General features: G+C 53.1%; 8 protein-coding genes across 8 annotated transcripts; 5 read left to right on the top strand and 3 right to left on the bottom strand.

Annotated features, from left to right (window-relative positions):
* The first annotated feature begins 27 nt into the window (after positions 1 to 27).
* On the top strand, positions 28 to 2240 carry IWZ02DRAFT_461765 (monooxygenase). The gene is made up of 7 exons (XM_066768236.1): positions 28 to 318; positions 375 to 412; positions 465 to 550; positions 595 to 808; positions 857 to 1142; positions 1226 to 1498; positions 1601 to 2240. The coding sequence occupies exons 1-7, from the start codon at positions 273 to 275 to the stop codon at positions 1879 to 1881; spliced, it is 1224 nt and encodes a 407-aa protein (XP_066618977.1). The 5' UTR covers positions 28 to 272; the 3' UTR covers positions 1882 to 2240.
* Positions 2241 to 3071: 831 nt separating this feature from the next.
* Positions 3072 to 4266, top strand: IWZ02DRAFT_426245 (uncharacterized protein). Its single transcript, XM_066765903.1, has 2 exons — positions 3072 to 3526; positions 3579 to 4266. Exons 1-2 carry the CDS (start codon positions 3112 to 3114, stop codon positions 4229 to 4231), a joined length of 1068 nt encoding a protein of 355 aa, XP_066618978.1. The 5' UTR covers positions 3072 to 3111; the 3' UTR covers positions 4232 to 4266.
* A 3335-nt stretch (positions 4267 to 7601) lies between these two features.
* IWZ02DRAFT_87136 (uncharacterized protein) lies at positions 7602 to 9639 on the top strand. The gene is made up of 3 exons (XM_066771348.1): positions 7602 to 8402; positions 8456 to 8805; positions 8870 to 9639. Exons 1-3 carry the CDS (start codon positions 7763 to 7765, stop codon positions 9227 to 9229), a joined length of 1350 nt encoding a protein of 449 aa, XP_066618979.1. The 5' UTR covers positions 7602 to 7762; the 3' UTR covers positions 9230 to 9639.
* On the bottom strand, positions 9317 to 11361 carry IWZ02DRAFT_493906 (uncharacterized protein; the record flags this gene model as incomplete). The annotated part of the gene is made up of 3 exons (XM_066769973.1): positions 9317 to 10030; positions 10091 to 10915; positions 10987 to 11361. The coding sequence occupies 3 exons, from the start codon at positions 11359 to 11361 to the stop codon at positions 9317 to 9319; spliced, it is 1914 nt and encodes a 637-aa protein (XP_066618980.1).
* Positions 11362 to 13255: 1894 nt separating this feature from the next.
* On the top strand, positions 13256 to 13714 carry IWZ02DRAFT_385089 (uncharacterized protein; the record flags this gene model as incomplete). Its single annotated transcript, XM_066765376.1, has 2 exons — positions 13256 to 13448; positions 13521 to 13714. Coding segments are annotated over 2 exons (387 nt in total), but the record flags the coding sequence as incomplete, so codon positions are not given.
* A 758-nt stretch (positions 13715 to 14472) lies between these two features.
* IWZ02DRAFT_87604 (uncharacterized protein) lies at positions 14473 to 16419 on the top strand. The gene is made up of 2 exons (XM_066771352.1): positions 14473 to 14519; positions 14888 to 16419. Exon 2 carries the CDS (start codon positions 14950 to 14952, stop codon positions 16312 to 16314), a length of 1365 nt encoding a protein of 454 aa, XP_066618982.1. The 5' UTR covers positions 14473 to 14519; positions 14888 to 14949; the 3' UTR covers positions 16315 to 16419.
* Positions 16420 to 16777: 358 nt separating this feature from the next.
* Positions 16778 to 18070, bottom strand: IWZ02DRAFT_87210 (uncharacterized protein). The gene is made up of 3 exons (XM_066771350.1): positions 17679 to 18070; positions 17377 to 17619; positions 16778 to 17326 (listed from the first exon to the last, which is right to left on the bottom strand). The coding sequence occupies exons 1-3, from the start codon at positions 17882 to 17884 to the stop codon at positions 17101 to 17103; spliced, it is 675 nt and encodes a 224-aa protein (XP_066618983.1). The 5' UTR covers positions 17885 to 18070; the 3' UTR covers positions 16778 to 17100.
* Positions 18071 to 18702: 632 nt separating this feature from the next.
* Positions 18703 to 20403, bottom strand: IWZ02DRAFT_87639 (uncharacterized protein). The gene is made up of 4 exons (XM_066771353.1): positions 20249 to 20403; positions 19460 to 20146; positions 18999 to 19401; positions 18703 to 18887 (listed from the first exon to the last, which is right to left on the bottom strand). Exons 2-4 carry the CDS (start codon positions 20079 to 20081, stop codon positions 18872 to 18874), a joined length of 1041 nt encoding a protein of 346 aa, XP_066618984.1. The 5' UTR covers positions 20082 to 20146; positions 20249 to 20403; the 3' UTR covers positions 18703 to 18871.
* Positions 20404 to 20684: the final 281 nt, after the last annotated feature.

The following is a 20684-nucleotide window of genomic DNA, read 5'->3' on the forward strand; positions in this document are numbered from 1 at the left end:
TTTATCATTCGCTATGCCAATGCCTCTCAATTGTCGCCCTACGGATTCACGCACGATGCCATGCTGCATCAGCTCAGCAATTCAGAACGGCAACCACCGTCATATCAACTCGGACCCCAAGCGGAGTCGGGCATGTAACCCAAAGAGAGCCAGTCTCCGCAATCCCCACTAAAACAATCCGCGCGCGCGGCGCAGTTGCAGATCAATCGATACGGGGGATAAGGGTGTGCAGATATTCTCGTCATCCACTTTCTTCACCTCCTGTTGCAAAGATGAAGCACCCAGGCGGCGCGCCGCATGTCTTGATCGTTGGAGCCGGTGGGGAGTTTTTTTCTCTAAATTAATACTTTTACTGTTGAATGCTGACTTGACAGGAATTACCGGTCTCCTCATTGCTCAGGGCCTGAAGAAGGTTGGGGGGGGTTCTTCAACTGAGTGTCCATCGCATGCCTGACCTCGCGCAGGAAGGAATCCGTTACACCATTTTCGACGCCGAGCCCTCTGCGACCCACTACCGACCGCGCGAATGGGGCATGTCAATTCACTGGGCGTTAGTATATCATACACCTTCGCAGACTCAGCTCACAAGTAAAGGTTGCCTTTGCTGCGAGACTGCCTTCCAGATGAGCTCTTGGACCGCGTCCGGTCCACGACGGTGGATCCTTCGTATGATCCCCCGGAAACCCTTCTGCTGCCAACTTTCAATGGCAAAACGGGCGAGCACATGAAAGACCTTCCGCTGCCTCTTCTGTATCGCGTGGTGCGGCGCAAGTTTCGAAGCCTTTGCGCAGAAGGCATCGACGTCGAGGTCCAACTCCCCCTGTCCCTCCTCGACGTAGGTAGTTGACGGAAGCAGTACGGCAAAACGCTCAAGGACGTCGTATACCGCGAGAACAGCGTCGTCGCCAGATTCAAAGATGGGACCGAAGCGGCCGGGACGCTCCTCGTTGGCGCCGACGGCTCGCAGTCGGCCGTGCGAATGCATCTGCTCGGCGAAGCGGGCAGAGCGCAGCGCGTCCCCTTTTCGGCTATCAACACGCACATCCAGTACAAGGACGCGGCGAAGGCGAAATACGTCCGCCAGATCCATCCGCTCATGGGTCATGCCATTCACCCCGATGGCTATTGGAGCTGGATCTCGAGTGCGTCCATTCATTCCATCAATCATCGGCAGTGAGCAAATCAAGGCCGCGACAACTGATTTTTCTGTTTGTTTGGTGTACAGTTCAGGAAGTCCCCGACCCAGCCGACGCGTCGACCTGGACGTTCCAGCTCATGAGCACGTGGAAGGCGCGCGAAGGCGAAGATGTGACGTCCCTTGCCCGCCTGAAGGAGATGGCGCAGTCATTCGCCGAGCCCTGGCGTTCCGCCGTGCAGTGGATTCCCGAGGAGACGCGCATATTCGAGAACAAGCTGTCGTGCTGGGTGACGGTGCCGTGGAATAACCGCGACGGAAGAGTGGTTTTGGCCGGCGATGCGGCACATCCCATGACGTTCCGTAAGAAGCCTCCCATCCTTCTTTCCGACCAACTCTTTCATATCTTCTTTTTTTTTTCTTTTTTTTGTGCCATGGACGTGAGCTAACACACACAATAACCAGAGCGCGGCCAAGGCCTCAACCACTGCATCGCCGATGCCTCGAAGCTCAAACACTGCATCAAGGCGGCCGCGATCGACGGCGCGCAAACGTGGGCCGAAGCCATCAATGCGTACGAGCAAGAGGTTGTCGAGCGCGGCGGCGACGAGGTCCGCACCTCGATGCAGAATACTGAGATGCTGCATGATTGGGCGCGCGTGGTGCAGTCGCCGCTGTTCAAGAGGGCAGGCGATCCGACAGATAGGTTTGGGTATGGTAATGTGGCGCGCGAGTCAAAGCTTTAAGATGTTTAATTAAAAGAGGAGGGCAGGAGGGAGAATGGCTTTTGTCTATCTCTTTTTGGCTTGCGATGTTGGAAGTCATATACTACCAAATTTAGGTTTTGCATAGCTGTGCCACTGGTTTGGCCTCTAACTGCTGCGCCACACCCTGATAGCGTGTACCAGGCCCGCAGAATGATTCCTCCTCGTTTCCAAACACCAGAATGCCGTATCTCTTGGACATGTATTTGGAGAGACTTGATCTGCCTGGACAAGGAAACTTCACGTGTGATGGTGCTGTGGTTTGCTGGCCGTAAGAGCTGACGCAGCGCGACGTCGTGGAAATGGAAGGCGAGACGTGTCCGATCAACAAGATCAAATAGAGCAAATATGGATGGCATGATCGCTAATGAAGCGAACATCCCAAGTTCCACGACTTTCTTTTCGCTGATGCGACCGGCCAAGCACAAACCCTGCGAAAGTCCAGCCAGCTCTCCGAAGCGCTTCGATCAAAGGACTTTGCTCAGGACACGAAACTGGGAACAACAGAAAGCCAAACCGCTCCTCCAAGTGCGTCATGAGCCAACGCTCGACACTGCGTAGCACGGTCTCGCCGCAGGAATGGACAGAAGCTTCGATGGACATTGAACAATCCTACTCCCACAAATGGCCAGCGGTCTGTCGGACTTGCGCGTCTCCTTGCAGGCTGTTTAAGCGCCCTTGAGCCCGCAGCCGCCGCAATTCAAAGCCACCGCCGCACAACATATTTAAAAAAGCGAAGGATTATGCAGGTGTGGCAGTCTTGATGCAACCACTGGTATTCCAATTGGTCCAGCAGCACTGAGAGCACTCCTCTCGATAAGCTCGAGAAAGCCCTACTGCGCGATATCACCTTTCTCACAAGCGCCATGCTTATTGCGTATATCAAGACACTTTGGGTCCACTTTCTTTCTTCACCGTTTGTCGCCTTAAAAATCTCGAATCCGGTCTACCGCGGATTGAAGGAAGATGCGCGTCGACCGTGACCTCCAGGATGCCAACCTAGCCGTCGAAAAAGAATGGGTCGAATTCACCAGCTCCCCCGAGCGCCGAGAACGCATGTGGACTTATCTGCAAGGTATTGCATCCACGCATCGCAATGGTATGAGTTGCAAGCTTTTCCAAAAGTGTCCCGGCGGCTTCAAATACTGCTTCGCGCTTCGTTTTGAGGATGGTCTGCAATGGATTTTCCGCTTCCCGCTTCCAAAGAGTTCGATGCTTCCCCAGCGCAAGACTGAAGCTGAGGTCGCCGTCGTGCAATTCATCAGGGAGAAGACCTCCACTCCGGTTCCAAAAGTGATAGCGTCGGGCGTAACTGAGGGCGAGTTTGAGAAGTTAGGCCCTTATGTCCTGATGGAGTTTGTGGAGGGAGAATTGCTCAGCGAACTGCTGCTGGATTTTGACGACGAAAATCAGAGAATGAGAAAGGACATTGAAGAGTCGACTCTACGACACATCTACCGTCAGGTGGCTGGTTTCTACCTCGAACTCTTTGCGCATGAATTTTCGGCCATCGGCTCACTTGAGATGGAGTGTCTGGAATCGGGCAATGCTTGGCGCGCTGCTTCGGAGCCTTTGACCTTCAAATTGAACGAAACACAGAGAATGATGGTGGCCGCCGAGATGCCGGGTACGTGTAACTACAGTGGGTTGTCCTACAATACTGACCAGAGTGCCTCCAGTATCAAGTAGCCCCTTTACTTCCACTTCCGAATACTTTGAACATCTCGCTTTTCAGACACGGACGAGCCTGGCCAAGAACAAAACAACGCATCTACACCCACAAGAAGCATTCCAGAACTTCAACACCGTCTACTTGTTGCGCTCCATGGCCCAGCGCTTTGCAGCCAAAATCGAGGGCATGCCGCACAAGCTCTACTGCGACGACCTGCGATTTGGCAACATCATCGTCAATGACTCGTACGACATCCTCGCCATTATCGACTTCGAATTCACGTATGCCGCGCCTGCAAGCTTCCTCGGCTCCCCTCCGTGGTGGCTGGCAGGCACCGAACCATTCGAACGGAACGACGATGACAAGAAAGACTACGAAGCCAAAATGTATATGTTCATCGACGGATTGGAGCAGGAGGAGACGGCCCGTAACGACCAGGCACATGTGCTTTCCCGCTTCATGAGACAGTGCTGGGCTAACGGCTTCTTTTGGTACAATGTCGCCGTCCGCGAGAGCGTGAAGCTGCCCCAGGTCATGACGCATTGTCTGCGCATCGAGCCATTTCGCAGTTTCCTGCAGAAACCCGCCTGGGACGCAGAAGACGACTTTGATACTATCATGCTGGCTCTGGAGTGTATGAAGATCAAACCCGGAGAGTAGGGATTTTCTCGTTCTGGGAATCGGGAAAGCAACACAGTTTCGAAAATTACTCTCGCATCAATTTTGAGCTATTCTGATCCAAATTGAGTGTGTAACGTACCGAAACCCAGATCCCAGCTTGTCTCGCCGCATAGCAGAGTCTCTTGCCACCACTCCCCATCGTTACCGCCGTTGAAATGGTAGATCTGTCCCTGGCCATATACCAAATTGAATCAATAATAGGAATCCTCATTGCATACAGTCTTGTAAGAGGTTAAACATGGCCTCACTAGTCGCCAGATCCATCGCACTTTGACCCTTATCTGTCATGATTTCCACCCCGAAGTTACAACAGCCAAGTCTAATGAGCTCTCGTGCAACTTCAACCAGATCCATACACACTGCCAGATGCAAAGCAGTCCAACCTTCGCTGTCTTGTGCGTTGATATCGACCCCAGCGCTAATTAGAGTGCGAACGATTCCCAAGCGATCGGAAACGAGAGCCGTCTATCCATTGCCGCGTTGTGACTGAGTCACCACGGTTGAGCGGAATGGCTATTTCAAAATTTCTTCGACCTCAGACGCAATGGACAGGGCTCCATGATGCTACGCCAGCTCAACGATGCCATGCCTCAGAAGAATCGCAGCAGCTTTTTCGAGGTCCCTTCGACGAAGCTTTCGACGAAGGTATTTTGTCCATCTAGGAGGCGTCAACTAGTGGGTCCCTCAATCCAGTCGTGGTGTTGACTTACATCAAGTCGCTGATGGCCCGGAAAGAAGAAATAGCATGAAATTCCTCCAAGCCTATCGGCAAGAGCACGATAAGCTTTCCCTTGCCTTGCCCAAGCAGAGACGTCCTTTGCAATCATGTCGCTGTTGCACTCCAATCTCCCTAGGGTGACCGCAGCGATTTACGCAACTCCCTCTTTGATAATGTCGTATCTGTCAGAGCGAGAGAAAGCGGAGACCACGTCGAAGTATCCGGTTGCCACGAATCTCCACAGAATCCTGGAAGTCGACGAAGTTGTTTGTACACGTCGCGCAAATTCGTAATTTTCCCAAGGAGATGCGGGTGCCCGAAAGCTTGCACTGCATCAAAAAGATGCGGGCTCCATCTTCCACCTCTGAAATGATTCCTCGACTTCCGGAGCAAGTCTGACGTCCCTTTTCTCGATTCGCCATAGGGGCGAGAGTCTGGATGAGTTCCTTTCTCGCATGGTGTCAACCGGGGATGTTGTGTGGGCTAGAGTCTCATAAGAAGATGTCGCGATGCTTTCCCTTGCGGCGTGACACGTTCTGACACTGTTTAGAATGTCAAGAGATAACAGAGGTGATCGGACATTGTTCTTTGCGTGATCCCTCAGGAGGTGAATACGCTTCCCCAGCTCGTCGATGTACTATGGACAGTGTGAGGCAATCAAATGATTTATTCTTTCGACAATACAGTACCTGAGTATCCGCCAGTAGCTCATCCAAGTGTGTTCGATCCAGTCGCGAACAGAGCTCTCTGCTGAGTTGAGCACCCATCCTGGGAGATGACATGGAAATCCCTTGAAGAACTTCTACCGTCGATCAAATACTCATGTGTGAAACACAGAAAAATAAAAAACTAACATGCTTCCGAGACATTGTTCCTCTGTTAGACTTGAAGGACGCTGTTGGTTGTCCCAGCTACCAACCAATATTGGACGCAGGAAGAGAAAGTAGGGAATGCTTCACGTTGGAACATCAGCCACCAACAGTACACCGTAATTGCGCAAGCTATTTCAGTCAATCACAAATATTAATCCCACGTTGATACTTCATGTTTTGTCATACCCTACACCTTTAATGACACACTGTCGAATGGTAAGTGAAAACCAGAGCATATGTATTGGCCGATGCACCCAAATGGAAACCGAGAGGATCATGGGCTTCTCGAATTCTACTTCGAGATGAGCTCTGACCATATTTTCGTAATGAGAATGGCAAAATACTAAAAACGAAGTGTCTTCGGCTCAATGACGACATTTACCTGCTTGCCTTGACCGACAACTTCATCGCAGATGACTGATGACTATTTTTCTTCGTCTAAAGCCCAGGTAAAAAAAAGGGTATTTTAACCATAGATATGCACCAAAAAGGCGCTGGCCAATTTTGTCGTACATTAAATACCTGCATGCATGTCAAGACAACGTCCGTAGGCTTCGTACTATAGGCCGAGTATCATTTGAAAGGTGTCAAAATATCTTGGATCTGCTGAATTATCGTTGATGAAAAGCGAGAGCTCACTGTATAAAAGGGCATCTTTGTCAGTGCTTGAAGTTAACACACCAACAGCGAAAGGTACGATTCTCAATTTTACAGAATTTGCACGATTCTCCAACACCATGACAACACGACACAAAACCAGCAGACCCAGCAGACCCAACAGAGTAGCAACTCCAACAGCGGAGGCAGCTTAGGATCTTCCTCTGCAGCCACAGGCTCAGACACCAACAACAGAAGCCAAGCGAACTCTGGAGCCAAGAGAGATCCGAAACCAACGGATGGCTTGGATCAAGCATTGCAGACAAACAACCCAGAACTTGCGGCAGCTGTCAAAGCAGGCTGGGTTCCTAGAGAAAAAAGGCGAGCTCTCTAGGTCTGTGTTGCCTTGCGAGCTGCGTCAGATAATTGCTGACATTTTCAAGGCCACACAATGACCCCTGAGACAATCCCGCCGAGAATCAGGTTGCAATATGGGGAAGCTTGGTCCCATTTTTTTTGTTCCCGACACGATGCTCGAGTTTGTGTGGCCCGTATGAGGTAATGGAAGGTTGAAGTTCTGCCCGGGGAACAAATTTGGTCACAACATCTCGGTACTTAGTTTCTTCAGAAAATCTCCAACATTGTTGAAATGACATGATCTTTTGCTGAACCAAGAGCGGAGAAGTTTCGATTTCATCCAGTTTGCAAGCGGGACAAGGCGCACAAACTAAAATAGCCTGATAGGGGATTGGTACAAGAATTCCTAATTGAGGCGGGGTGGAGCTGGAACTTACTGCCTAAGTTTTGCTACTGATGCTGCTGCTACAATTGCTACTACTGCTGTCACTCCTAAAGACACTATTTGATTTACCGCTTAATAAAGTACTTCGAATGTCCTTAGAATATTTGCAGCTCAATTGACTACAAGTCTTTTTACTTTTCTCGAGGTACTTATTCCACTTACTCCACTCAATGACATACACATCAGGACTAAGGTACAAAGGAGGCACCTGGAACTCCCGGTCACATGACGTTGTGTCCCTAGCCCTCCGCTGGCCTTTGCAAGATTCATGTGATAATCATGTGATGGACTGCTCTCGACTCGCTAGCGGGCTCATGCGCGAAGTGGGGCGCTATTAATTTGGGCGATCATGGCGCCCCGCGTCAACCGTCATTTCTCGACAACTACACTCCATCCCGTATTTTGAAACTTTCTGTTCCTTTCAATTGTTGGAGATTCAGTCTTCCCTCATTCTTACAGTCCTGCGTTCCTTCTCTTCTTCTTGCTTCCCTTCCGACTCATGTCATACGACTCCTAGCTGAATGTCTTTTCCGTTTCCTATGCCGCGCCACCGTGCGCGCGTCTTCATCTTTGCCATTGCAGTTTTGTTTTTCTTTTGCGTGCTGCGCAGCCAATTCACTTATACTGAGACTCCTTATGCATCCGATGCCATTGACCTTGAGGATTTTGAAGAAGAAGTGGATCCAGAGTCTCAATTGCCTTGTCGGGCACTTCCCGGCGCAAAAGATGTCCTGGTGGTACTCAAGACGGGAGCAACCGAAGTGAAGGACAAGCTGCCTGTCCATTTCAACACAACCTTCTCCTGCATCCCACATTACGTCCTCTACTCGGACTTGGAGCAGGAGATCCAGGGCCATGTCGTCCACGACGTCTTGAATGACACCGACCCGTCGCTTCGGGAGGAGCACCACGACTTTGAACTCTACCGTCAGCTGCGGAAGTGGAAGGAGGACGGATCGCCAGAGTTTGAAAAAGATTTCGAGACGCGCAAAATGGCCTGGAATCTTGACAAGTACAAGTTTCTTCCCCTCATGAAAAAGGCCTTGCAAACGCGTCCATCGGCGAAATGGTTCGTCTTCATCGAGGCCGATACGTACCTCGTGTGGTCCAACCTCCTCTCTTGGCTTCAGCACTTTGACCATCATAAGCCGCTGTACATTGGTGAGTCCAGCATTGCCCCACGTCGCGCATCACCTTAGCTAAATCCCAATCAGGCGGCCAATCTTATATTCGCGGCACTTGGTTCGCCCATGGTGGAACCGGCTTCATCGTGTCGAACAAGGCCTTGAACATGATTGTTGCCGAGTACAATTCCAAAACGGAGCGATACAATGAGCTGACCAAAATGGAGTGGGCCGGGGATTTCATCCTCGCCAAAGCTTTCAAAAATATTGACATTCCCCTGACCAAGTCCTGGCCCAGACTTCAGGGAGAGACACCGCACAGTCTGGACTACACTGAGCATCACTACTGCTACCCGGTCGTCTCGTATCATCATATGGCGCCCGAGTGGATCGAGAAGATGTGGGACTTTGAGCAAGCCTGGACGAGCGACAATGAAACTGTAAGTACAGTCGTCGGGAGCAGTCCGTCCCAAACACACCACCTCGTGTCTAACAAGCGAGCAGGCAAAGTCGCCCATATGCCACCACCACGTTTTCAAGCACTTCATCGCGCCCGACTTACTGGCGGTTGAGCAGAGGCAAGACTGGGACAACATGGCCGGCGACGCCGAGCCCGAGGCCGTCCAGTCTGCCGAAGCGTGCCGCCAGGTCTGCGAGTCGCAGGCCGACTGCCTGACGTGGGTCTACGTGGACCCGGCGTGGACGTGCAAGACGGCCAATGTGGTGCGCTTGGGCGACGAGAAGCCATCGGATGGCTCGCAAACGACGACGTCGGGGTGGATGTTGTCGAGGATCCGCGATAAGGTCGCTAACATGGACGCGCAGTGTACAGGAGACGGCAGTGAGAAGTTTGAATTGAACTGAGTTCGAGAGCTACGGGAGAATTCATCCGCTTCGATGGGCGAGCAAGAGGAAGCATTCAAAGCCAGAGTACTCGGTACAACGACTCGCTCATTCAAGGCCCGTCTCCCCCTCCTCCTCCAACCCCTCGACAACACTTCGCGCAGAAAAGACACAATCATGAACACCAATCCCGCCATACGACTTGCCCGCCACGCGCACCCCCCCCGCAAACCTCGCAAGCAACCACTCGCGCACCCGCGCCACGCGCGCATGATGCCCGACCGTATATTGCGGCAGCGCGTCGCGCTGGAGCGTCGCGACCGCCGCCGTCGGCTCTTCCACCAACCCGATATGCCGCGCGAGCAGCTGCCTTGCCATAGCCACCGCTTCATCTCGACCAGGCAATTCGCCCTGCCCCTCTGCGTCGGCCACTCGTCCCATTCCCGCTGACGCACCTCGCGACGCCGCGGACCAGTAGTGGCCGCCGAGCACGACGCTGATTTTGGTGCCGCGCGGTCCGGCATCTTGCCCGTCGATAATGGCGTCCGAGTCGAAGACGACGGCGAGTGCGCGCTCCGGGTTCCAGCAGTGCGGTAGGCAGGCGGGGATCAGGTAGCCGAAGCCGCGGTAGGGGTGGTTTGCGGCGGGGGAGGTGTAGAAGAGGGTCACCATCATAACAGACGTTGTTTCTTGCGTGAGATTTGGGGGTGGTGGGGTGGTGGGCTGGGTCTTGGCAGCAGCCATGGAGAGGAGCGAGTTTAGGGGTGTGGTTGCGATGACGTGCGTGAAGTGCTGAGTTTGGGTCGTGGAAGAGGATCGTGCCTATGTGTGGTGTGTCGGTCAGTTGTGAGAGTTGGATAGTGCGATCAGAGACAGACATACCGTGACTGAGATAGTGTCATCTGGAGATTTGGAAATGCTTTCCACTCTGGAGTTTCTTTCAATCGATATGTGCGCGTTTTCGTCCAGAGCTGCTTCCAGCGCTGTTGTCAGGTCTGCCACGCCACCCTTAAAACTAAACCAGGTCACATCTCTGAAGAGCAGCTTTTCCAAGTCGCCTGCCGGTCCTCTCCGCAGCTCTTCAAGAAGGTCATTCTCTCGCTTGCGTGCGTGGCCCACTAATGCTCCCTGTTTCGTTTCCTGAGGACGCTGTCCAATGCCGTTGCCAGACTTGTGATTTGTCCGGAGAAGACTGGGAAACAAATGATGCAGAAGCGTCTCGGTTATGACTCCGCCGTATCTTCCTCCTTTCTCTTCCGTTCTAGTCTCGGCGTCCCACATGTCAGGTAGCAGAGTCCTGGCGCTCAATCGATCAGCGTCACCAGCGTACAGGCCGTGCGCTATCAAAGGCGCAATGACATGGTCAGTAATCCTCTGTCCGAATCTCCGCGCAGCAAACGAGCGGATACTTTCATCGGCCGCTTCGATGACATGCTTGGGACGCTGGGCCAAAAAGGTGTCGCGGACGATCCCAGAGACTGCGCTGTCGAAGAAGGGATGCGTCAGGACCGAGTGGGCGGACTTGAGCGCAGTGGTGATGGACTGGGGATGGAGGATAGGCCGCTCCGACACGGAGTAAAACATGTCGGCAGGGGGCAGTGGGACTGGGGAAGGCGGGTGGAAAATGTAGCGCGAACATGCTGCTGCAAAAGACCGAGGAGTGAAGAGAATTCTTGAAAGCGGAAGGTACTTTTCCAGGGAGCTGATCTGTCAAGTTTGCGTCTTCTCATTAGCAAACCACGTCGAGACATGAATGGCAGACGGAGTACATATCGTACCAAATCGACTGTGACAATGGATCGAGCTGTGTTCGCACGAAGCGTGCGTGGACCAGTCTCGCAAATGATTTTTCTACCTCCGCCAGCATCGACCTTCAAAGATTCAATGACGCCCCCAAGTCGATTCGACGTCTCAAAGAGGGTGACTTGAGCCTGCGGAAACTTTCTGTGCGCGAAGAAAGCAGCCGCCAGCCCCGTGATTCCGCCTCCCAACACGGCAATGTTCCTGACGGGGGGCTTCTGATGAGTTCCCCTCGCGCTGAAACGTCGTGTCTTTGAAAAATCAGGGTCGTAGGCATACAGAGACAACATTGGCTTGCTGCGTCTTCTCAAAGTTGCCATTATGAGCGTGTTTCCGTGGAGTACCGACTTCATTGTGCTTTCGTGATACGATGGGACAGTCTGCTTCGAAACTTGGAATTGCCCTCTCACAATTGAAAGGGACGGCATCGTTGCGGGCGTCCGATATAAGCTTCATTGATGCAAAGAAGAGGAGATCTCATCTGCAATCCCTGAGCACTGGACGCCGACTTTTACGAGGTACCATGTGTTGAGTGTAACCAGTAAATCAGACTTTTGATTGTTTGGGAAACGGCAGCACCGACCCGGTGCCGCTTTCCATCGCCATCGCCGGAGAGATCATCTTATTTCTTGCTTCTTTGTCTTGGTGGGGATACTCTCCTCCACTCCAGTTCAGCTTCAGATTCGCACACGTTGGCTAGTGGGTCTCTGGGATGCTGTGAGCCGCTGGGCCGCCAATGGACTCGAGTATCCGTCAATACACGACAAGTGGGAGCAGTCATGCCCCGAGTGCCTCAATGGGTCTAAGGGGTCTCACCTTTCTGTGCCACTAGATTTTGGGTCTTTGGCGATTGAGTCTTTTCCAACTTTTGCTATTCGATACTCGTTCCTACATCACTCCGTTCGTACAGAGCAAGAAAGGGAAAGAACTTCGAGGAATAATCGTCTGCAAAGAGGCTCAGCGTGGAGTAAGCTCAAGACACTACAGCGATGTCCGATGTGAGTTCAGTCAGGCTTGGTTGAGTTATTTCTTTCGAGCTGTCTTTGACTTGACACGCAAATCTGCATGAAAAACTGTACCATGAGACCTTAAAGAGGACTGAAGACATCTGTAGTGCTATGCGGCTATGAGCAGCTTAAAATTAGTTGATGGATTAGTGATAGGGCTTCTTTCCTGTTCCTATTCGAATTGGGTAACATGGTTGGGAAATCGGCTCAGGAATTACCTCATGGTTTCAAGCTCTCAACGCTGAGCCTGCTTTGTGATCTGATTGGGGCTACCAACGTAGTGCCAATGTTGCACAATACGCCGGCAACCGGCCCGTCCCGTACTGTGACTCCAACCGTTGGAATTCGCACGACAACCCGCCGGTCCCGTGGAATATGACCGGTCGCAAGCACAAAGGGAGGCTCCTTCAGCAGGATAGACTGTTGATCGTCGTTGTGGCAGGCGTCCTCCCGTCGTCGCACAGACTGTTTGTGGGAACACCGACAAGGTTCTGTGGATATGATACCACAGGTCCAAGTCGGAATCGCGTAACTTGTGCTGTACTTGCTAAGGTACCGGCTCGTCGAGGAAGGCTGGTGTCTAGCACATTCAAGATGCAACTGAAGTGTTTAAAAAGCCCACAAGCATCCTGTTTCTCAGTATCATCAGCCAAAGCTTCCATCCAGTTCAAGATTCACTCTCTCTTTCACAATGAAGACTGTCATTGCTGCATTCCCGCTGTTCGTTGGCGCCTTTGCCCGCGCCTTCAAGCCTGCTCTTGAGACTTTGACGGTGCCTGTCCCGTCCGAGGGATCGCCCTTCACCAGCACTGTGGCTGCTTGTGGGGAGACTGTTTCGGCATTCGTCGTGGTCGCGGTGCCGTCGGGAGAATTTGAAGCGGGTACAAAGACCATCTTTTTGCCGCCGCAGGCCGATCCGACGTCTTCGACCTTCATCAACACCTCTTTGAATGCTACACAAGTCATTATTGCCACTCCGCTTGGTGGTACTTGCGAGCCATTCGCTCTTCCGACCGGAACAACGACCGGTCCTGACTCTTCTGCGACGTCTGCATGCCCCCTCAAAGGCTGTGCTGCCGGCGCCAGCAAGGCCGGCCAGTCTGTCATCGAGGCCATCAACAAGGTCACTCTTCTCTCGGAAAATCTCCAGTCGTCGGCGAAGCAGCTCTTTGCGGATTCGGCCAATGCAAACGGCAGGCGTTCTGAACTTGGTCCTCTGGATGCCAGAGCCCCGCTCGCTCCACTCACCGATGTTTTGAACGGACTGCGCCAGGTCGTCAGCACACTGACCCCTGCGATTCCGCGCATCACGGTGCTTCCTCCCTTTCCTCCAGGCTGTGACACGGACGCAATCGTTATCGCGTTGTCTTCGTTCGTTAGCGTTCACCAGGCTCTGTTGAACATCATCATTGGACGATCTGGCTTGTTGGAGAGTAGCCCCTTTGCCGACACTGCGTACGGCGCTGAAGTCAAAGCCTTCTTGGATGCGGATGGAGGATCTGCAGCACTCGTGGCGCGCCAATTCCCGTTCCCCACCGTCGGATCCACGATTGCTACGGTCTTGCGCGGCGTCGAGGGTGTCGTTGACCAGCTCGCCTTTGCCCTCATCGATCTCATTCCCGCGCGCTCCGAGTGCGCCAAGGGCCAGAAGTCCGCGATCGACGGAACTCTGGACGAGGCGATTGAGGCTTACGAGTGAGGCGCTTGGGAAGCATCTCAAGACTTGAAAAGCTTGTTGCACCTTTCTCACCCTCCTTTACAGAACTTTTGCAAAGATCTTGCAAATCAGAATTCTTTTCCTTTGCTTCTTCTTCTGGATGTTTCTGCATGTCGAAGAAATGGTCCGGCTGTAGAGAGCAAGGCAGCGCCATCAGACAAAGCAGCCTTTTCAGAATGTGTTTCGGACGCGAAAGAAAGCTTGATGTATCGTGAGCATAGTCGATGGTAGAAAATCAAACGAATGAAAGCTCGTTTCTGAAATTGTTGTCAACTTGCTCGTGATTGAGTGAAGGGTGCTGCGTCCAGCAGCCTGGGTCGCATGCGTCGACGCGGTTTTGAATGATGGCCCGCCGTGATCGAGATGTTTGGGAACGGTCGTGCGCTCGGCTGTCACCTGTGGCTGGAGAGGCGCCCCGCGGGTGTCACCCGCCCCGCTCCGCTCCGCCATCGGAAAAAGTCGACCTCCGTCTTCCGCGGTGACTCCCAGCCGCCTCCTCCTCCTCTTCCGTCCCAGCCACCATCCAAGGCGACGCCGCTCACCATCGCTGCATCACTACCATCACTCTTCGTTCATGTCGCGCTTCTCGCCTCTCTTCGTGTTTCCCGTCATGCGCCCCTTGATGTCGTAACTCTCGCCACCAATCGAACGACGCCCTGTTGCAATCGCACCTCACTCCTAAGTCAGGCCCTCCTCCCGACACGGTTTCTCAAACGTAATTCCCCACGGCGATACATCCCCTTCATTGAGTCAGAGCTGCTCTACAAAGCTCGGTCGGGTGGACGGGGTAGGTTACGGCACATTGCAGAACAACTCCACAGATATCCGCATCGCGCGGATCATCGTGCTCGTCTGCTGAAGCTCGAATTGGAACTGGAGAGTCTGCGAGCAGGCCAATCTTCCAGGAATCCTGAGGCTCAGTCTGAAATGACTTTCCCAAAGGTTCTGGGGTCTGTAGGGGCCATTCGACTCCCGGTCGTAGGTTCTCTCGGGACAACGAGACTTCTTGCGGTTCGGCATGGTAGTCATCTGCAGAGTCAAGGCTGCTCAGAATTCAACATTCGCAAAGCCTGGGCGGGAGGGCATCTGCGCTGAAATGCGCAGGGTGTCTAATGCGATTCCTCTTTCTAGTTGATTGCTGATTTCCATCTGCAGATCCTTTCCACCACACTTGAACTCCCGGTGATTCTCATCTCGATCTTCGCTATTCCTCCGCAATGTCCCACGCTTACCTGAGCGGTTCCTTAATATCGAATGCGCCAAGTATAGTCCAGTGGAATGCGGCGAGCGGCGAGCAACGGTTCGTCGGCGATGAGTCTTCCAGCCCAGCTATCCTTGACGTCAGCTATGATGAAAAGTTGCTCTGCATGTACTGCAGATTGCGGGTCGCCGTGAAATTGAAGAGCTCCGACAAAAAGGTTCCCATGTACCATTTGCTTGAGCCAAGACACTTTCTGGACCTGGAAGTAGTGAATGGATTTGTGCCTGAGAACGTTGTGAGCGCCTTTGTGCATGGTGACAAGTGTTCATCGTCGGAAGACATTGTCGGATTGCGAATGACTCTCCGCTCTCCAGGCCAAATCGTCGGCCCAAAAATGGCGACTTCCCCCAAAACGGCGGCGTCGCGAAAAGTCCTGGAAAATCTCTTCTCCCTCGGCCAGTCCCAAGGGCTCACCACCTACCTACCTTCGTCTTCTATCAACGCGACGCGATTAGAGCATATGCGAAGACGTCTCCTCGATGGCCTCCTCAAATTCGATAGCCGCATTATCGACACGCTGTATGCAGGTGAGGGGGGTCGCCGCGTAAACACTCTCGAAGACCTTGCTGTGCCAGCTTCTGTGCAAAATTTGGATGTGAAGTCGGAGAACCCGCCGCCCTATTTCGAGGCGACCTCGCTCGATCCACCAAACTTGCGACGGCGAAAACGTCAACATGGGTCACCGGAATCGCCGATGGACGCTGCACTATGCACTTCAGCAAAGAAACCGCGAGAAAAGTCCCCATTGCTATCCCCGAAAGAGGCGCCACAGCTCACGGAAAACCGAGAGCCCTGGCGGCAAGCTTTAACAGAGCATGCGGCACAATTTGCCTTGCTTTCTGAGCAAGTGGTAGCTTTGCAGAAGGAGCTGCATGATCGCCGCCAAAACACAGTGGATGCTGCCACTCAAACCGAAGAGCTCCAGAGATCTGAGGCTAAAAGCGCATCCCAGGGTACCGCCAGTACCGTCGAAGATGGTGTTGAGGACCGCCTTGAAATAGCTGAGCGCGAGATAGCTGCCCTGAGACGGGCGATGTGCCGAATTCAGGAATCTCTGCCATCTCAATTTGACAGTATTGTCCATCGAGCTGTCCAAGAATCCACTGAAGCCTTTGACGACCGCTTGGCTATCGAGTTAGATGATCTCCGCTACGAAATGGATGGTAATGCCAAGGACGATTTTGAAGACCAATTCCTGGACATCAAAGTTGAGCTACGAGACTTTGTGAGCGAAGAGATGAAGGATATCGAAGAAAACGTCAAGAAAAACATCAAGAATGCTGTTCGGAACGCTGCTCTAGACATTGAATTTGATGATTGACAGAACGAGCCATGGAGTTCCCTGAGCTCTGGTCAATTCTGGAGCTGCAGCGCAGCTTCTCGTACTGCTCTGCCATTCTTCAAACTCCGTCGCATCCCCTCGAAGAGGACCAAGCCTGCGTCTTCTTGGACCGATGCCCGTCTGTGTTTCAGTCTCAGTCTTTTGGATATGCAGTCTCAGACGAAACAACTACTTCAAGGCCGTCAGTTTCACGACACGCGCGATCTCTGGAACTGCCCCAGCTTTGCACCGCCTTTGTCTGGGTCGCTTACAGACTTTACTGTGGCTGCATTCCCGGTCAAATATTGAGGCAGTTCTCGCCAAGCGTAGCATTTTCCTTTCACGACGCTGGTGGGTTTGCGGAGAACGACTTGGTCAAGGCAACACTGCCTTGTCATCCGCATGCCGAAGCCTCTTCGTGATGCCGCCGTCTTCCGCTCGAAAAAGAGTCAGTCAGCCTAGATGCGCTCAGCTGCCGAGAATTCGAACAGTCCAGCTCAAGCTGCCCCCCTGCTTTATATGCAACACTTGCAGCCGGGCCTGTTCAAATCTGACGTCATCTGAACGAGCTCAGCGACCTGGAAGATCGACACAGGGTAACTGAGAGACGGCAGACGCGCAATCATCCCGCGCAGGTCTCTGCATAATCTAAGACGTATTTGGACTGTCTTCAGAATCTGAGTCTGAATTCGAAATTATGGAAACATCTATACAGTCTATACAGGCCAGATACAATGACAATGATCGATTCCTACACTGTTCAGTCCAACTCAACTCTGGCAAAGATTACAGTATCAATACACCAAACAAAGACGAGAACAAAGCCAGGTATCCAAAACCGGGACCAGCACTTTCTAGGAGCGCAACAGCCTCTGAGGAAGATGTAGACTGGGATCCTGAAGCCGTGACTGTAGCCGTGGCCCCGCTTGCAGATACAGACGGAGACTCGCCGTCGCAACCGCTTTGGCAGCCTTTATCCGCTTCGCAGTGGAGCGATGTGCTCCCGCAGAATCTGGAAACGCCATGAGATGGTGATTCAACGTTTGCCTGAGCCTTACTCACCCGGAAGAGCTGCAGCACTGTCCATACTGGTATACGCCGTACCGAGCAAAATCATTGGGACCAGCGTCTTCGTTGCAGATGGAGCCGTTGAATTGACTCCCACAGCGCCCGTCACAACGAGGACTTGTGCCTTCGCCTGCCCAGCTACACGGTGGGTTGCCGAGGGTAACATTCGGTACTCTGCAGCTGCCAAATTCACTCTGGCAACCTGAGCCGCAGAATTCTGACGTGCCTCCGCATTGTCTGGTGTTTGTTGTCGCGTTAGCATCGAGGGACAATGGTGGCTGGGACGATTGAGGTACCCGAATTGACTGCAGCACGGCGAGACACCGTCCGACTTGCACATGAACCCAGCAGACTCCCCGCATGTTGCGTTCACGGTGTCCACCGGGTAGGGGCTGGAGGCCGTGGTAGATGCATTCCAGGAGAGAGTGGTGTTGTTGGCCGCTCTGCCGACTTGGAAAAGCTGCAGCAAAAAAATTGCGCACAAAATCGACTGAAGAAACATTTCTGAGACTGTTCTGAATGCAAAACAGAAGATCGGCGGCCATCTTTGCGGCCTGCGGCTCTTTCAGTCTTTTGAGCAGGTGGCCGCCAGGACGTCACGGCCACGCGCCAAAATACATTTTCTTCTCATGTTACCTCTTCAAATGCAGTCAAAAAAGCCATGTGTAGGCTACAGGTAAGACAGTCCCAGCCGTGAATGCGTCTGGCTTAGACCCTTGTCTCTGGCTTACGAAGACTTCAGCCTCTAGGAAGGAGGAGACTTGACACGAGCTTCGACACGTCTGAAGGTATCTTGATTTTTCTTCCCTAATCAGCCACAGCTTTGTGTGGTTTGTTCGGAGTTGGGTCTCAAGTCTGTGTTTCAGGCACTCCTGTCATTCGTCGCAGCTGGCAGAGGCGGACATGTCACCCTGCTTGCCACGTCCTCCGTGCCCTGCACCTGCGCGCGATAACGAAGCCTCCATATGCGGCACACAGGGCCAATGTGGCGACCCGCTGCCCGCGCCAAGTACCGACACACCGGCCGCAAATCCTCTAATACGATTCTCCCAAGAGTGCCAATGCCCCGCGTTGGCTATAATCTGATCAATATTCACAGCTCTTGGCGTTGCCGTTGTAGGGCCCCAGGCTCGAGCAACTGCCAAAACCATGTTAGCTTTTGGCGTTCAGTAGGGTAAGCTGCAGCTGAGGGCCTTCAGACTGCAGCCATCTTCAGCCCCGTCGGCTTCAGTGCGGGGTCCCAGCTTCTGTTGACCTGTGACATTGTTGAACATTCTTTGGATGCCACTGAGAATAGTGGAATATTGGGAGAAGACACAAAAATGGCCATCTTAAAATTGGAATCATCTCAAAAGGGATTACAATTTTATTTACAAGAACGATTAAGAACATAGAAGCCCAGTCAGAAATCTTCAAAACGGATGTGGTAACATCAGCCGAGCGGTTCCTCAAACAGTCGACGCATCTACGTCAGGAAATGCGCGGGTGATCAATAACATTTGAACCTTGATGAAGCAAAAAATTAACGCCAGAATACACCTCACCCATGATCCTCTCTTGTGTCCTCCTCAATAATGGGCGGATGCTTCGGACTCGACGCATGCGGGGCGGCGAACCTCGGGGTCAAAGGCGACGAGGCCTCGCTGCTGACGGCGCTGTCGCTGTCTCTCGGAAAGGACATGCTATGCGGTGAGGGCGACGACTTTGGACTGCCGTGGGCTGACACGGTTAGTTCCGACTTCTCGTCGCCGCCACCGCCGCCCCCATGCTGTGATGGGGCCAGCTTCTTGACTCTGGCTGCAGCCACCATGGCGGAGCGGCGCAAGCCACGTGGTGTCGATGGAGCGGAGCTGCCCTCCAACTCGGACATGGAGTCGCCGACGTCACTGCCCTCGAGCTCGGGGCGGAGTCGCGATGCGTCGTCACCCTGGAGCTCAGACGTGCCGCGCCCCGTGTCCTCGAGCTCAAAGGCTTCGTTGGTATTGACGATGGAGGAGTAGCGCGGTGGGTAGAGAGCTCCTGCGATTGAATCGCATTAGTTGAGGCTTTGATCTCGTGGTGAAAAAGTGTCTCAAACCTTTGATCCTCACGGAGTCACTGGCGGATAGCTCGGGCTTGACTGCTGGGATCTCCTCCGTGGCAATCTCGTCTTTGGCTTGTTTTGCTCGAGTCTTGCGCCGACGTCGAAGACAGAAGAATATTGCTAGTCCGAGAATGAGGCAGCCTGCCAATGCTCCTCCGACAGCTGCCCCAATGACGGTTCCAGTGTCATGAGAGTCGTCGCCCGAGGAAGCATTCGAAGTCGAAGTCGACGTAGCCGTAGTCGAGGGTCCTCCAGTGGGCGAGTACGGGCTTGCTAGCGCTGCGTTGTTTGGTAGAAATGCGGCCGCAAGTTCGGCCTGAGGACAGCCCGTGTCGTTTCCGCAGGCAGATTCCTGACAGCAGCCCCAGAACGGTGGTGTCGTGAAGTTGCAGGTGTAGAATTTCCCCGTGTTGCAGGAGAGATCTGGGAACTCTCCATACTTGGCCGAGTCAAAGGTCGCCTTCTTCAAAGTCCCATCGCCGCATCCGACATCGTTGCAGGGGTCCTTGGTACAACAGCCGACAAATTTCGTTCCACTTCCGCAAGAATACCACTCCCCTCCGTCGGGGCAGTCGAATCCGTAGTTTTCGCGAGCGAACAAGTGTTTCAGAGACATTAGGAATGTAGGATCATGCTGTAAATAGCGCGGGTATCGGCGAAAGCGGGGGTGAGAACGTGAGCCTGAGAACGGAGTTGGTGTGGGTATGAATGTGAAAGTAGAGAGAAACAGAGACTGGATGATGCGGCCAGGTGAGAGACCGGCTGAAAGACCGGCTGACTAACTATTGTTGGACTGGGGACATCTTTCGCTGTTGGAATCGCACCAACACGGGTGGCAAGTTGGCTGTGTGTTGATTCATACAAGCTCCCGTCCTGTCCGATTGCTATCAGCGTCATCATCGGGATTCGTGGCGAGAATGCAGCTTCCTACCATGTAGAGGCTCTGTTGGTGCAGCGCGGATTGGGGGCCGCCGTGACTGAGGCGCTGTCTCGCCGCAATCCGTACAATTCAAGTCAACGTGCCGAGCGTGGCTGTTCAGCACTGTCAGAGCACCCAAGATATCACAGTGGGTTTGCGCGAGACGATGGTGTATATCCTTCGAGTATCAAACCACGCGTGGCTGAAGCTGTCCAACACCGATTGGAAAGAATCCTGGGATGGTTGTTCAACTCTCGCTAATATAAGCAGACAATAAGGCAGGTGAGCGCTGCGATTACC

The sequence above is a fragment of the Phyllosticta citriasiana genome, assembly GCF_038021145.1.
Source record: "Phyllosticta citriasiana strain CBS 120426 chromosome Unknown IWZ02scaffold_15, whole genome shotgun sequence".
Classification (NCBI taxonomy): Eukaryota; Fungi; Ascomycota; class Dothideomycetes; order Botryosphaeriales; family Phyllostictaceae; genus Phyllosticta; species Phyllosticta citriasiana.